Genomic DNA, 17,476 nt, shown 5'->3' on the forward strand with positions numbered 1-17,476 from the left:
AATGTGTGTAATATGTTTCTTCATTTCATTTGATATATTCAATGATGGGATACAAGGATACATGTTTGTCTGCCCGTCTGCATGCATATCTATCTATCTATCCATCCCTCCATCGATCTATCGATCTATCCATCCATCCATCTAATCTACCTACATTGCATGTACATATTCTATTTACCTATCTACCTATCTATCTATCTATCTATCTATCTATCTATCTATCTATCTATCTATCTATCTATCTATCTATCTATCTATCTATCTATCTATCTATCTATCAATCATGTTGCACCCACCGACGATGTAATAGTAGATGACTGCATTTGGCCCAATGTCCAAGTCAATGGCCGGAGTGATGAATCCAACAAGATCACTGATGTTTGCATTCTCAAACACATTTAGATTCTGCAGAACTGGAATGTTGATTCCCTACAAAAAGGACATCAAAACGATAAAATGCACAATCATTAATCATGCTCAGATACACACTACCACCTTTTAAAAAGAGCCAAACATGCAAGGCAAAATTCAGTTTTATCCATTGTTTCATTTCAATGATCAGTTTTCAAACATTTTCTATATAGATATTCAAATGTATGATTCAAAAAGCATGAAGCATTTAACCAGAAGATTTATGGAAATGTATGTATGCACTTGCAAATTAACTTCAAAACAAACAATTTCCATTACCAACACATAAATCATGCATGATCATCACTTGTTAAAATGATAGTTCTAGTAGATGGTCAGACAAAAAAATATTTTGTTATTAATCCTGGACAGATATCCAAGGAGGCAGATACATGTGTACTCACGTCTGGTCGCTCAAAGAAGGGTTCATTGTCGTTTTCGTCCAGGATGCCAACGACAAAAGTCTGAGTCGTTGACAAAGCTGGGTTTCCGCGGTCTGTGGCTACGACAGTCAGCTGTAGGCATGAGACAGAAATGTATGCAAATGTCTCTTTCTTACTCACAGTCATTGCTACACACATCATATACACAACGAGGACTCATAGGCCTAATAAACCTTTTTTTTTTTTTTAAATCGATGGTGTGTTTAGCATGCCTTGGATGACTTCAAAATAAGAATGACAGGAGTTATCAACAGTTGCAAATGGGGACATACATCAAACTAAAAATGTCCAGCAACTCTTGCATATCTTTTCTGGAAGGCAAGCATTTACCCTGTTGAGGATGAGCTGATTTTGCATTAACACGCACTTCCCACAGACACCTACCCAAGTATACTCAAGGCTTGTCTTTTATAGTGGGTTAATGTCAGCTTCACTATTTTCACACATACTTCCATGGGAATGCAAAAGTTTCCCTCAAAAGAATCCAAAAAGAATCCAATACAAATCTGAAGAACACTGCCATCCTTCACACATAGAACAGCAATGCAATTTTTGCTTCATTCAATGCTCTTCATAATGAATGAGATTTTCCTCTGTTCTCTAGACTAGTGCCCCAGTAATACCTTCCTACCATTATCTATCTAATGCCCCTCCAATAGAATCTGATTTCTCACTCTGTAGTTCTGCCTTGTCTCCCTGTCGGCAGAGATCTTGATAGTGATGTTGCCTGAACTGGGATCGATGTCGAACAACTCGTAGTCGTCGATGGGTAGGAAGCTGTAGTCCACGATGCCGTTGTTGCCAAAGTCGTTGTCGATGGCATAGGCCGTTATGACAAGCGCCCCCGGAGCATTATTCTGTGTGATGATTTGGATGAAAAATGAAGGGATAATAGGGATGGGGGATATTAAAGTTATATGTTCATATGTTAATGCATGCTTCACAGTGTTCATTGCACAATGTATATGTAGGCACAATCTGTTTACGTGCATTGTTAGAGCTCTTGACTATTCTATGCCCCATCTTCATGACATGATTTGATTGTTGTTTTGTGTGCATGTGTATGTGTGTCTGTGTCTGTGTCTGTATGTGTGTTCTACCTTCTGGAAATCTCTGAAGTCTTTACACCATACACTTTACACACCTCTCTAATCTGCACAAGCTGGCCTTGAGACGGCTGCACAAATCTGGGGGCAAAGTTATCGCCGAGGTAGCTGACGTCGATGTTAACCGTAGTGTTGCTCTGGAGCGAGGGCGTCCCGAGATCGCGGGCCACGATGATGAGGGTGTAGTTGCGCACCAGTGGGGAGTCCAGGGTGTTGACAAGTGTGATAACCCCAGAGCGATCATCAATCGTGAATAGATCTGAAAGCGGGGCAAAAAAAAAAAAATCATCAGTTTTGTGATTGTGTAAAGCTATTTAAAAACTAACATTTACACAATCAAAAAAATGTTTGTAACTTTTCTATGATGCAGAGTAATCACTGCCATCTTCATTAATGAATGGATTACAGAATGATTGAATATGTTTTGGTAAACATATCACTGGAAATAAGACAACAGAAAGACAAGAATTTATGAGAGTCTGACATGCTTGGACAGAATAGCAATGGTCACCCACACTCACCTCCATCATTGCCGGACACGATCTCGTAGATGACCACACCATTGACTCCTTCATCAGGGTCCTGGGCGTGCACCTCAACGACGTCAGTGTTGGAACTTAAGATGGCATTGTAGGGATTGCTGTCAAACAAGGGAGTGTTGTCATTCACATCTCTCACCAAGATCGACACCTGCAAAATATGACACATAGTTTATCTTCCTTTCAACTAAAGGTCCCAATTTTTCTACATATTGAGAGACATCTGAAGAGAAAAACCAAAGCCAAATACCATGATCACGTCAGCCTGCTCACATTTGAGATGAGTTCAATAAGCCACTTCAAAAAACAACAACTATTAGGATGCACTGCTACAAAAATTTATAATTATGGACAAGGTTTCATTCATTCATTCATCCATCCATCCATCCATCCATCCATCCATCCATCCATCCATCCATCCATCCATCCATCCATCCATCCATCCATCCATCCATCCATCCATCCATCCATCCATCCATCCATCCATCCATCCATCCATCCATCCATCCATTCATTCATTCATTCATTCATTCATTCATTCATACATCCATCTTATTTCCACATAGGCACTTGTTTCAGCCACAGGCTGTTCTTCCACAAGTCCATGCATCTTAAAAGACAGTTACACAACATGACACAGGAACATACAGGAACATTATTAACAAACTGTATGATCACAAAACTTCACTCTTTCTGAAGGACTTACCGAAGTGGTTCCTGTGAAACCACCGGTGACAGGTTGAGGGTTGTGGGCCCCCACTACGAGAACGTATTCACTGATCGTCTCGCGGTCCAGCATCACTGCTGTGGTGATGATGCCCGTCGTCTGGTTGACCGAAAAGTGGCCCTCATTGTCCCCGGAGATGATGGTGTAGATGATGTCAGCAAACTCGGACTGGGTGTCACCATCCACCGCCTGGACCACACCCACCTCAGTACCTAGGTAGCAGCAGAGGAGTCCAAACATGGCAATAAATTTGGAGTGAAAGATTCATTGTGGACATGCATGTAATACAGCCCTGAGATGGAGGAAGGGGTGGGGGAGTTTTGGAGGTTAAGACTGTAACTCCCTTGCCACCAAGTGTAATACCGATGATGGCCATTGAAAACAATGAACTTTACAATTTCAGTAGGGGGGAGGGGAGGGTTCTGTTCATCAGACATTATTGGAAATACATCAGTGTGTGTGTGAATTACATTGTAAGAGTGCTCATTGGAAAAGGATTTGACTTAATGGTCGGTTAATTATTTCTAAAGATTTCTATCGCAGTGGAAGTGTCTTAATAGTGAATATTCACTTTTAAATAAGCACCAGATGGAGATTAACCTGTCCTACAGATTGGATACATAGTGTAACTGTTAATGTATGCAATGGGTTAAATCTTTCACACCAGATTATCCAGTACTACCACCCAATAAACAAATACTCTACAGCACATTGTCTTTCCCAAATGATTTTACCTGATGGTTCGTTCTCAAGCACAGAAAAGCTGTAAGGGTCTTGAATGAAGGCCGGGTTCTGGTCGTTGGCATCTCCGACAGGGATCACAACATGGGTTGTTGAAGTCTGCCCTCCGTTGTCCGTCACCACTACAGTCAGATTGTAGACTGTGATAGTCTCGTAGTCCAGGGGTTTGGTTGGAATGATGTCTCCGGAGGATGCTGCAGTAGAGAGGGTGAGAATCCAAATCAATTAGTGTAGATCCTTAAACTCGCTTGTGCATAGTGTTAAATGTATGGCGGGCATCCTACTCATGGCACCTAAATATTATTCCCGCTGTATAGACAAAGCTAATGCATACTTTGATGGGAATTACCAGTGTTCAAGTATGAAATCTGGATTTTCATGTGGGATGTAATTCTTATAGATTCTCAATCTTCCTTCACTTTGTTCTTAAGATGGTGGTATCACAATTATCATTAACGAGCAATCCCATATGATAAGATACAGCCGCTATATTTGGATGTACTTGCCTTTTACTTCTATGTTGGCAAAAAATGTTGCTAGACAACATACACCAAGTCCTAATGTCAACAGTAGCTTTTACGCATACAAGATGCATACAGCTTTATTACATCAATTAAATTTACAGGGAATCTAGGGGCATAAGTTTCGGCAGAAAAAAAAAAGAAACTGAATGAGTGAGGAAACTAACGATCAATGATGAAGGTGCCATTCTGGTTGCCGTCGGTGATGGAGTACGTCAGATCGCTGTCTCCATCCGGATCGTCGGCAACCACGGTAACGATGACCTCTCCCGGAGGGTGGCTCTCTGGGACGGGGGCAGTGTAGACTGGTCGCGTGAACACCGGATCATTATCATTGATGTCTTCAATGTTGATAACGACAGTAACAGGAGTGCTTAGGTCCGGACTGCCACCATCATACACCTGCAACAGATTTAACAGCATTGACTTCAAATATGTTCAAGTCTCCCCAACTGTACAAGCATTTCTTTTATCAATAATCAATGATTTATTAGTTTGACATCATGAAAACATGTAAGAAATTATGTAAAACTTGATACATCATTTTAAGCCACAAAAAGATAATTTCAATTATGAAAGAGACAACGATGAACATTCAACCGTAAGGTAGAGATCATAGCAAAAGGGTAGCACACACATATCTTGCGTATCACCAAGACCTTTTTTTTTTTTTTTTTGCAAGAAGGAAGTCAAAACGAAATATAGATCAGCTGTGTGGAGTCAATGGAGTGCTGGCAGGTAAAACAAAATCATCGTTTTCAGCTGCTTTCACTGTGAATTCTAAATACATGTGTGCATTCTATTAGAAGGAAAAATAAACTGCTCTAGTGCTATTAACAGCTATCAATATACAATCATTCTTATGTAAAAAACATTATAACTTTGATTCATGACCATCTAGTCAACGACAAAACCTAGACTGCCACAAAAGGTGGGGGGGGGGGGGGGGGAGAAGAGATGACAGCTGAAGTGTCTACAGAGGAGTCATTACACTCTGATACTTTGATATGATCCACTAACGATATAACCTACAATTTTCCTGATATATTTAATACATACCAAGATGTCCAAATAGATGACCGCAGGGTGTGTTCCGTTGTCCCTGTCCAGTGGACCAGTGGTCGTCACCTCGCCCGTTATGTTGTTGATGACAAACAATGTGGTACCAACTGCATGGGGTAAAAAGTTGTGAATTTGAAATAATGATGATGGAGTTAATTACATCAGAAGATTGTTTTTATGAAAAGTTACATATCAAACTGTGATCACTGTTATAAATGTTTCAGTTATCAATTTCTCATCTTTGCCAGTTAATTTCCTCTGCCTCTGGTAGCTACCCACTGACATTGATTGATTGTGGGACAAGACTTCTTCAGCAAAGCTGTACATGTATCTGTATATGCTATGCACTTCACAAATCTGGACATGTATGAAAATTTCATTAGCGAATGAATTATTTCTTAAGAACCTCAGTGACAAAATGATTATGTGTCAAACATTTCAGAAGAAGATTTAGCACATACCCAATTTGGATACTATATACACATACGTTTCATTTGTATTAATTAAGGAGGCAACATTTTGGCAAACTGTCAACTCAGAAACGTCATTGAACTACTGTAAATTTACAGAAATAAAAACACTGCAAATCATATGGCATAAACAATATCAACACAAAAGTTTGCACAAACAAGTAAAATCTTTTATTGATCACATAAGATTGCTGCAGCAGTTTCAATATCTAAACAAATATATCTCACAAGATTATCTCTCAATAGAGTATATATCTCAAAAGTATATCTCTCATAAGTTATCTCTCAATAAAGTACAAGTATCTCTCACAATGTGTACAGTATCTCTTAATAAAGTATGTCTCTCAATAAATTGAGAGAACACATCTCCCTATTCATCTCCACTCTACAATCATCCTGGCTGGACAGCCACTTGATAAGTACCATCACTGTCAATCAGTGAGAGCCAACTATAAGTCATGGCTCCATGAAATCAAGATACACACCTGCCGGTTGTGAGCCCACGATGACATAATAAATCATCTGGTCAGGGTTGTCTGGATCGTCAGGGTCGGTGGCATCGATGACGCCCACGACCTCCCCAGCTGGACGACCCTCCTGGACGTTGAAGACAGGAGGGGTGACCACGGGCGGATATTCATTGGCATCCAAGACCACCACCGTCACCTGAAAAGTGTCCAGCAGCAACACAGTTGAGAAGTGAATGGTTCAGTGAAATTTGGGGGAAAAGGTATAAATGACATATGCTATCTAGGAAACTGCCTTTGTTTCAAAATGTGTTCTCATTAGACTGACACTGCATCATGGAATAGGTAAGGAATGAACCAAAGGTATTGCAGCAGAAGACGTAACAAGCTTGATTGTTTTTTGTCAGCATACGATGCTATAGTATCTCAGCCATGTATCATTAGCAGTCTACCATACTGAACATTTCTGCTTACAACATGACTGGTCAACTACTCTTTAGATACTACACTTATTAACTGCTTTTTGTCATCGTAGGATTTCCAGCAATGGCTGGTCAAAACAACTGCACAATGTTAACTTATAATGGTCTCACAAAAGTTGGACAAATTAAAGAGATGGATTACAGTTGTTTTTTTTTACACATTCACATCTGCATAAGATAATCCTTCTCAATGCAATCTTGGTGTACGTGGGAGTTATAGAGCTACAGGAATGATTACATGAGAATGAGAAGAGGTAGATTAACACGGTGAATGTGGCAGGTTTTTTACTGTGATGGGCTTAAACAGGCATGCTTATGATCATCTTGCATAAGTTTGTACTGCATAAGATGCTGCGCTGTGAGTCAAAGGCCAAGAATAGTCATTTTGGGGGAGCTACGACTTACCGTGGTTGACCCCTGCCTGCTGTCCTCAGAGTCCCCTGGGTTGTCCCTCGCGAAGACGGTCAGAACGTGTTGGGATTGCGTCTCCTTGTCCAGCGGCTCCAGTAGTGTTATCACCCCCTGCAGACACAAACATACAGACAGACAGACAGATATGAACAGACAGAAACAGACAATGTGCTTCATCATTGTGTGTGTTGCTAAATTCTTTTCATGGTTGTGCTAGCTAAGAGCCAAATGCATGTGCCAGTGCACATGAATGTGTGTTGAAAGTTTGTTTGATTTCTTATGACACAAGAAATTATCATTCATTTCTCCAAACGAGTATGCAGCATAAGCATAACACTTCATGCTATGGATGACAAACACGAATGTTAACTCACAGTGTCCGGGTCAATCGTGAACTTCCCATCACCGCCAACGATACTGTATGTCACGCGTCCATTTCCAGCCGCATCGTTGTCGACGGCGCTGACGGTAATCACGAACGTACCGGCCGCGGCACTCTCGTTCACAGAGGTGGTGTACGTGGGGAACTCAAAGACGGGGTTGTTGTCATTGTTGTCGATGATCTCGATGTAGACGGGGATGCTGGAGTTGAGGGAGGGGTTTCCCCTGTCGACGGCCAGGATGGTCAGGTTGACCCAAGTCTGGACCTCTCTGTCGATGGCCCGAGTAAGGATCAGCTGACCTGTAGTGAAATTGGATTGAACATAACTCAAAATCTCAATGACATGGTGCATACACACGTAAGTCTATATAGCATCAAATTAGATCCATACATAATCCTTTTTCCCCATGTACAGTGTACCTAAATGTGTACAACTGGTGCAAACTGTATAATTGTCATGTTTGCCAGAGTTGCAGTGAAGTGATCCTTTGTTAGGTAGATGGTGCACAAACAATATTTGGACTTGTCATAAAGAAAAAAGTTTCCTAAAAAATGACTTAAAAACAAAGCAATGAATTATGACAAAAGTGCAACTGACTGTGAACTGACATCAAAGACAAGCTCAAAGGTTAACTGCACGTTGAACAAACTTTTGCTCAACTGAACCTTTATGAAAGGAATGGTTCTATGAACACGGCTGAAATTTTACACTTAAACTGCATTCCATTTTGTGCATGGGTGTTAACTATGCTGCAGATATGGCATTCTGGATTAATTACATTCCATAAATTGAAAAATTGCAACTGAGATAGATTTGATACTTCATTTGAAGAAATTTGAAGTGTTAAGTACAATCGGCTGCAATCATCCTATTGATTGCATGAATTTCTGTGACCTACATGTTACAAATGAGACATGCTGAGACTATACACTGCTGTATTTAGTTAACTTGTGATATGATATGTTTAAACGACAGGATCTCTAAAAGCATTGGAGGCCATCTCACCTGTGACAGGATTGATGAAGACAGGCAAACCCGTGGTGTCACCAGCTATGATGTACTCCACCTCTCCGTTCAGACCCTGATCGGGATCAAGGGCGATGATGGTGCCTGGGACGCTGTTGCCAGCCCCAACGGACTCAGACAGCTGGAGGACGATGACATCGGAGCCGGGCGGCTGGAATTCGGGGACGTTGTCATTGATATCCGTGATGACGATGGTAATTTGTGCTGGTGAGATTAATGCAGAGTGGCATAAAATGTGTTCACTGGTCTTATTTCTGCTTTTCCTGAGATACAACACTGAACAAAAGTTGTCATAGTTACAGTCTAATCTGTTTTCTTTTTCTTCTATTTTTCTCTCTCTAACAAACCTGGCACATCAACCGAAGATTTGTTAGTTCCTTTATTTAAAAAAAAATTAAATGAATATCTCAAACAATATAGCATTCTCTGGCTGAAATAAGAAACCAGAGACAGGAGTATTTTGACAAAATCAAGCATGCTCTTGCAGTTGTACAACTGAATGCTTTTGATAGTATGAAGATCTCATTTTTTTTTTAAAATCTGTTTGAGAAAATGGAGGATACAAACAGACATACCATTGTCTGGACTTCGGGCAGAGGCTGAGTTCTCTGCATTCAGATCCACAGCTGAAACGGTAAATACAAATCTTTCCGTCGTCTCCCGATCCACTGGAGAAATGAGTGTCAAGTTCCCTGTGACAGGATTGAGGCTGAACACAGTCGTGTAGTCAAATACGGACGAGATGTCATTGTCATCCTCGTCATAAACAACGATTGAGACCACCTCGTAGTTGATGTTGGGGTTCGTGTCATCGTCGACCGCCGAGATTGTTGTGACGAGGCTGTTGGCCGGCGTGTCTTCAGGGATGGAGATCGTCTGGTCCAGGAGGGATGAGTCGAATGTCGGCGGGCTGTCGTTGATGTCCGATAGGTAGACGTAGACGGTGGCGGTGCCGCTGAGTGGGGGACTGCGTAGGTCGGACACGGTAATGGTCAGGGTGTAAACTGCCTTTTGCTCACGGTCGAGCTGCGCTCCCGGAGCAACCTGTTGTAGGATATTCGTGAGTGAAACGACACCATTACAATATGATTTGTCTTTCCTTTGATGCAACAAAAATTCTTATGATAGTGTACTGTAAAACATGATATATTTATGGCATGAAATTTTCGCGAATTGCCACTGGCGTTCAATGCATCATAGTGTAAATAAGAAATTTTGCGTGCATTCTAATTTCGCAAATCTTGGGGCTCACGAAATTAAAATGCACGCAAACATTCCTTGTTTTACAGTATATGTTTATGTAAATCTTGGAGACTCGCATTAGGGTGATAAGTGACATAGAAATTAAGGAATGAAATGATGCAGTACGTATGTAGCTCTAATCTTGATTAATGCAGCTCTGATCATGATTAATGCATTTAAAACTGTACATCTGTGCTAATGTGAATTTTGCTTGGAGAGGTATTGAATACAATGTCATTAACTCTTGATATAAGAAAATGATCATTAACACATAATTTACATAATCATTCACACACTTACACACAAACCCACATGCACATTTACACTCATTTATATTTTCATACTGTTATAAAGTTATAAACACTGTGTAAAGCTTATGAATGGGGAATACGATGAATACAATTTTCAACAGCTATTGTGCTCCATGCTTGTTAGCAAAGACCTGTTACAGTGAGCTGAATGGAGGCAGCTGACACAAATGATGAAAAAAAAAAACTCACCGTGATCACACCCGTGGTGGAGTCAATCTCAAACTTGTCTTCACTTCCCCGCTGAATGAAAAAGTTCACCTCGTCGCCGTCCAGGTCGAAGGCGTTAACCGCACCGACAAAGAAGCCTGTAATGAAAGCAGCGACAAAAATCCTGTGTCTCATACTAGTTTTGCCACTAGAAATGCTGAACCTTTTGTCCTTTAATATCAAACAACCTTGGTCTATTAATACTTGCATCTGAGGCATTGAGGAAGTATACATGTGGTTTTACTATACTAATGATAGGATAAAAAATGCAATCTTTTTTCAGAAAATACCTGAAAAGTTCTCTCCTGCTCTCATAGATACAATGAACTATAGTTCATGCTGTTTTTTAGACTAGCGTATTGACATAATATATGAAATTTTCTTGCTAACTTTGTTACAAACCTCCATGAACATTGCCTGCAGCACAATGGATGAAAAGGAAACATTGTTATCTGCCTTCATCATAATTTACAGACTGCTAATTTGTTTGTGTTGAATCCTACATTTGGCTACATATCAAAAAAGATAAAGTTAATGTGGAGTATGAAAAATTATGTTTTTTTATCTGGTGTCATGAAACACTAATCATTATCATTGTACCTGCAGGTGAATTCTCTGGGATGGTGAAATTGTATGTCGATTCGTTGAAGGTCGGTGGGAAGTCATTGTAGTCCAGCACATTGATGATGACCGTTCCCTGTGCGGTCAAGCCCATGGAGTCAGTGGCAATGACAGTGAAGTCATACCGGTCCTTGGTTTCCCTGTCCAGCTGGGCAGTGTTGACTTGGATGATGGCTGTATGTACATGTATGGTAAAGGTCACCAAAATCAGATATTTCAAGGCCCCATATGGATATACATGTAGGGAAAATAAGAAATACTACTTACATGTAAGTGTATGCATCATGGTGTCAGAGCGATAGTCTCTCAGAACATGAGTAATTTCATGGAGACAAACATATCTTGGCGTACATAAAAAGTTTACAGCAACGGACAAGGAGATATGTGTATCTGTTCATTCTTCTCTCTACTCAATTCCCTCTGATATCCTTCATCAAGATATCACCATGAAGGTCAGGCACTAAGAGGAATATATATCTAAACCAGACATAGAACATTAATGAATGAATATGCACCTTACACTGAAGTGCTATGGATAAATGTCTTGCATCTGATGAGCGGTGTGAAATTTTCTGAGTATATGATACACAGTGCATACATGAGAATCACATGGATATTGCATTTGTATTTGATGGATTTTAAACTAACAAGAAACCCTCCATATGAATATATTGTATATGGTAGGAATAAGCTCAAAAAGCACTAATTACAATAGTAAAATGACCAATCAAAATCAAAATCAAAAAGATCAAAATTGGCCTTTGTTAATCAAGCCTAGTACTGTTTCATAGTGGGCTTGTAACCCTTGGCAACCCCACTTACCCATGATGGGATCGATATAGAATGATGATGACTCTGTGCCTGTGATGGTGTATATGAGCTGGCCAGTGGCATCGCTGTCGACTGCCCGAATGGTAGGAATCTGAGATGAGAAAAGAAATCAACTGATATCAACATTGTGTTGGACATTTGATTATGCAAACCTCCAGGGCTATAAAAGCATGTTGAACAGGTACTAATCTATACCTGAAAATTTGGAAAATTACTGTGGATCTTCATAAGATGTAAACATAGTACAAAGTTAAGAAAGATAAACCATTCTGCCTCCAACTGATGACATTTAAGTACATCATACCACCGTGTATATTTGGTCAATAAATATCCTCATGTTTAAAAGAAACATAATAAACTCCATTGGCAAATTACATGTACACTGTAGCTATATATTCTGAAGTTGTTCTTTATAATTTCCGTCTTTTGTTTGTGGAATAATCCAGGCACAATCAGTAGTTACCATAGGAACAAGGTCGCCCAACATTGCATTCTCGAACACGTTTCCGATGAAAATGCCGTCTCCAGGGAAGGAGGGGGCTAGGTCACCGATGTCGGTCACGAGGATGGTCAAAGTTGTTGTTTGCTGATGATTAAACAAAGTAGACAAACAAACAAAAATAAGGTTAGCAACAACAACTAAAAAAGAATTCAACAAGTTACATATTTTTCTGTAGGATTAACACAGGAATCTAAATGTACATGTATTGTGGCAAAGATTCATTAAGAGCTAGCTTTTTATTCAGAAATAAACTGGGCAACTGGGCAAGTACTTACACCAGTAAAAGATAAAAAGACGCAAAATACAGTGACAATCAAACATAAAGAGTGAGAATGACGAGTAGGAAACTAAAATATTCTCTTTCTTGAAGACTTGAATCAGCCAACAACAATCTGCTTACATAGAAGAATATTTTTGATTCATGGGCTGAAACTTCTGATGGAAAGAACTTGTGTCTCAATATGATGTGCAGGTTTATCAAGTGATGCGCATGAAGTACAAGTAATGTAATGATTTTAGATTTAGCAAAGGAAGAAGGGGTTGGCAGTTGCAGGAACTGAAATATGAAATTGAACTCATTACCGATCTTGAGTTAGGGATATCACCGGGAGTGTCTCTCGCTTTGATGACCAGACGATAGGTCCCTGTCTCTAACTGACCATCCAGAAAGATCTCTCCAGTCTGTGAATGACAAACAAACAAACAAACAAACAAACAAACAAACAAACAAATAAACAAACAAATAAACAAACAGACAAGTTAATAGATAGATAGATAAACAAACAAATGAACAAAATAATATTGTACACAAAAAATGAAGCTGAAAATACCTATAGGCAAATGAAAAATATCATTCAGAAAAAATGCAAGCGTATTTCACTGTAATGAATATACAGTTGACACCAGCATGCATAAAGATAAAAAAGCAGCTTGTTTTTTCTGTAACTTTGTGAAATCAATTTCTATCAAAGGTACTAAAATTGAAGCGAATATTAATCATTCATGTTAATTTACAAAATGTACCAGTCTGAATCAAATGCAAACTTACAAACCATTTCAACAAAAATGCTGACAAGTCCTTTTTATAAGTGCTGCAAACACGGTAACATTATCAATCCTAACTCTGCCCCCAGTGTCATAATAATATACCATAATCTTAATCAGTTCAGATTGAATGGCCATTCTAATACACCCAGACCTACCACATTGTTGATCCTGAATATATTGTTCAGATCTCCCTCCGTGATGTAGTATCCCACCACGCCGTAGATACCGGCATCGTTGTCGGTCGCCAGGACGCTGTAGACGAACTGACCGATGGAGGCGTTCTTGGAGATGGTGATGGTGTAGGGCGTTCCCACAAAGACTGGAGTGTGATCGTTGATGTTGATGACATTGATTCCAACGGTGGTCTGCATGAGGCAATAATAGCTTCCTTCCAATTATTTTTTCTTTGATGGCAATGTCTGATGAAAGAAAGCTGTCATGAAATTCCCCCCACTTACACTAGACACTGCTGAACAGTGTGGCGGCTAACTTTAAAACAGTGTTAAACTTTGTTGATTGAGCTATTTAAAGATGTCCAAATTCATGTACACAAAAAAAAAAATCACTTTTCAGACATATATGAACTATTAAAATCATGCTTATGAACCATTTACCGAACAATATATTCAAATGCTACTGTTGCCAAGAAAAAAGTGATGGTAAATCCCAGTCACAATCTTGATTGGAGCACATCTAATGTCTATTTTCAGCAAAGTTTTTATAGTTTTATATCTATGTACTACCACATAGACACAGTTAGCAGTAGGGCCAGGTAACTCCAACTAAAAACACTCTTCAACAATGCCTAGAAATCCTCAGGGAGCCCCTACTCACTTGCTATCTAGAATACACACAACAAACACATGCAAAAAATGTACCACTGTTTTCTGCAGTACAGAGAGACAGATAGAGCGGGACTCACCGATGAAGAAAGACTCGGGTTTCCTTGGTCAGTGGCCACCACAGTGATGTTGAAGGCTGTCACAGACTCATAGTCAAGTGTCCGGTCAGGCCTGATGGTCAGCACGCCTGTCGATGGCTGGATATTGAACAGATCTGGACCATCGGATAAAAAGAAACAGAAGTTGGGTTGGTGTTTTCTATACTATCTACCGATACCTCATGCACGCCTTAATGTTTGCATATTGATAGATATGGAATGTGGAGCCAGCCAGATTGACTCATCTTTATTTTTGAATCACCACTTCATCTTTCCATCATTGTATATCTAAAAGAGCATTATTTCACTGAAAATGACATCAGATTCAGGTGGTTGTGTTTCTACATGTTTTGCTTGGTGTACTCATAAAGAGCATAGATTAGTAGTATACTACAGAGCTCAATAAAATCACAGAAATCCAAGACATTTTCTCAGTTGTTTCCTCTGACCATAGGAAGGAAGAAAAGGAAATCAAACAGAAAGTTTGAGGGTATAAATCTGGAGATAAGCTCCATTTTTCATGAGCCAGATAGTTTTAAAAGGATTCTATCTGTCTGTCTTCTGTGTAATAAAGGAAAAACACTGATTGGTCAAGCATCACTGACCACTGTAGAGCCCAGTGAGGCTGTAGACGATGCTGCCGGCTGCTCCCTCATCTGCATCGCTGGCCTGGATGATGTCGATGTAGGAGTTTGAGATCTCCTCCAGGACGTCGTAGGGTCCGTAGAAGTCCCGGTCGAACTGGGGTGCGATGTCATTGATGTCGTTCACCGTCACGATGACCTGTCGGAAGAAGAGTGCGACGCAATTTGGTTCGAGGGAAGGGATGCCATCAAGATTCATTACGTTTCTGGTGAGGGCAACTTTTATTGTTATCAATGTTGATGAGAACTGAGCTCCTTTCCTAATGTATCATGCATTGGTTTGTTGTTGCTTTTTTTGAATTGCAAGGGGGGGGGGGGAGGGCTAAATGTACCTGAGCACAGCTGCATAAGAATAGCTATAAATTGAAATTGACGATTTTAAACTAGGTAATAGACAATTGACCATCCAACATTAAGCATTTGGAAACTCGTCTTGGAATTTTCACTTGCTTTCCACTCAGAATGACTCTCAACTGATTGTTAAAAAGTGCTCCTGGATTGAGTATTTGGGTGAAATAATCAAACAGAAAGAGTAGAGGACCCATATATAATTCAACTCAATCCGATACAAATGGAGCATACATACAGACTTTTAGAAAGCATCTATATGAGAACCAAAACATAAGAAAAAGTGTTGAATATACCTTAAGCTGATATTTCATTTACCGGTGTAACCTGAAATACAGGGCAGTCATTTGGATATGATTGTTGACACAACAATAGTTTAAAATCTGGCTAGGATTAAAGTGTATGAAAGAATTGCATATGTATATCAATTGAATATTTGCATTGCTTTGCAATTCCTTTATCAACATAGCATTCACTCTGTCTCCACTGGTCACTCACTGTGGTCGTTCCTGTCCTTGGGTTTGTTGGGGATTGGTCAGTAGCGGTCACCACCAATGTATATGTTGGAGTAGTCTCCTTGTCTAGGACTGATGTAGTTGTAATCAAACCCTGCACAAGAAACAAAGCATGGATGAGAAGCAAATTTAATCAAAGTAACTTTGCCTCACGGCTTGGAAACTCTTATCATGATGGTGATTTTGTTAAGATATACAAATTGTATTAACAGTAGTAACTATAGATTGAAAAGTAATTGCAATATACTTATTACAACTGGATGTATGTCTAATTAAGCTAGAATAATTACATTAACAGAAGCAAAATTTTTACTTTATCCTTCAATCAGATTAATGAACTAATGACCACGTTATCTACACACGATGAGTAGTAATGAGCAACAACACCACAGGAAAAAATAGATACGCTGTATTCCAGATTTGAATGAAAGTGCATGCACTTGTTTAACTAACTGTTAAATACAGCACACAGTGCTCATCTGATCTTAAACAACTTTGCAGGACAATAAAATGCATGTCTTTGTCAACATCTTACAGCTCATTTCAAGAGAAATACTGTTGTGGCAGACACCAATGGTATCTAACACACCAATACAGTTGTAGGTGTATTTCTTTTCTGTTATAATAATGTCCACCAAGAGATTAATGTGAGTAAGATAGCTCGAAAGCTATAAAACAAATATGTTCATTCATGAGGTGCGAATTTTCTTCATTTTCTTCCCTTGCTTTCATGTTTGTTCATCTCGTTCTTAACTGTTTCCCATGCAAGCCATCCAGTCATTGGATTTTATTAACTCTTCTGTAAAAAACTGTACATGATATCAAGGACAGTTTCAGGCACTGGGCTCAGGTGGGTTAATCCAACAATGACAAAATCAGTAGTAGGAAAGATTCAGGAGTCTACAGAGGGATCAAGAGGAAACTCACACTGGTAGGTGATATTTCAAAGTGATTCTCAGGATCCTGCGATATGATGGCGTAGATGATCTGGCTGTTGAGCCCCGCATCGAGGTCGTCGGCGACCACCCTGACGACAGGAAGGCCGAGGGAGGAAGGTCCTTCAGTGGCGTTGACATTGTAGACGGATTCCTGGAACTCTGGCGTGTTGTCATTGACATCATCCACAGTGATGCGGACAAATGTATTGGTCTGGTATACAAACAAAAAGAGAATCAAAAAGTTTCCCATGACAGATGCAATGCCCAAGGGTACAATACAAATGAAATGTATGTGCATTTTAACAATTAGTTATCCTATTGCCACAAAGCTAAGACATGTACATGAGAAATTTGGAAGGTCTTCAGTTCATCCTCTCTGGCTTCATGCATGCTTAGTTGGAACACTGTAAATTGTACAGATAACCAATTATACTGTGATTTACATTTGGCATGTTGCATGACACATGTTACCCATGCCTGGAAGTGGTTCAAATAGATGTCAAAAAACATACCAGTAGTCAATATTGTATATATAAATGTA

General features: G+C 39.7%; 1 protein-coding gene across 1 annotated transcript in view; it reads right to left on the minus strand.

Annotated features, from left to right (window-relative positions):
• Positions 1–17,476, minus strand: part of LOC139713733 (cadherin-23-like) — a gene marked incomplete at its 5' end in the record, with an annotated part of 56,418 nt that overhangs the window by 28,092 nt on the left and 10,850 nt on the right. The window contains 24 exons of the mRNA XM_071625438.1: positions 297–429; positions 816–926; positions 1,529–1,711; positions 1,999–2,219; positions 2,482–2,650; positions 3,206–3,438; positions 3,961–4,161; positions 4,656–4,890; positions 5,548–5,657; positions 6,506–6,686; positions 7,375–7,491; positions 7,755–8,062; positions 8,769–8,993; positions 9,365–9,833; positions 10,532–10,647; positions 11,150–11,344; positions 11,993–12,092; positions 12,465–12,587; positions 13,086–13,190; positions 13,685–13,915; positions 14,473–14,606; positions 15,096–15,273; positions 15,981–16,091; positions 16,925–17,146. Coding sequence (XP_071481539.1) covers positions 297–429; positions 816–926; positions 1,529–1,711; positions 1,999–2,219; positions 2,482–2,650; positions 3,206–3,438; positions 3,961–4,161; positions 4,656–4,890; positions 5,548–5,657; positions 6,506–6,686; positions 7,375–7,491; positions 7,755–8,062; positions 8,769–8,993; positions 9,365–9,833; positions 10,532–10,647; positions 11,150–11,344; positions 11,993–12,092; positions 12,465–12,587; positions 13,086–13,190; positions 13,685–13,915; positions 14,473–14,606; positions 15,096–15,273; positions 15,981–16,091; positions 16,925–17,146 — 4,411 coding nt within the window. The remainder of the gene's footprint in view (positions 1–296; positions 430–815; positions 927–1,528; positions 1,712–1,998; positions 2,220–2,481; positions 2,651–3,205; positions 3,439–3,960; positions 4,162–4,655; positions 4,891–5,547; positions 5,658–6,505; positions 6,687–7,374; positions 7,492–7,754; positions 8,063–8,768; positions 8,994–9,364; positions 9,834–10,531; positions 10,648–11,149; positions 11,345–11,992; positions 12,093–12,464; positions 12,588–13,085; positions 13,191–13,684; positions 13,916–14,472; positions 14,607–15,095; positions 15,274–15,980; positions 16,092–16,924; positions 17,147–17,476) is intronic.

Source organism: Diadema antillarum, unplaced genomic scaffold, assembly GCF_040938485.1.
Source record: "Diadema antillarum isolate AM-2024a unplaced genomic scaffold, OU_Dant_1.0 seq00002043_RagTag, whole genome shotgun sequence".
In the NCBI taxonomy this organism is placed as follows: domain Eukaryota; kingdom Metazoa; phylum Echinodermata; class Echinoidea; order Diadematoida; family Diadematidae; genus Diadema; species Diadema antillarum.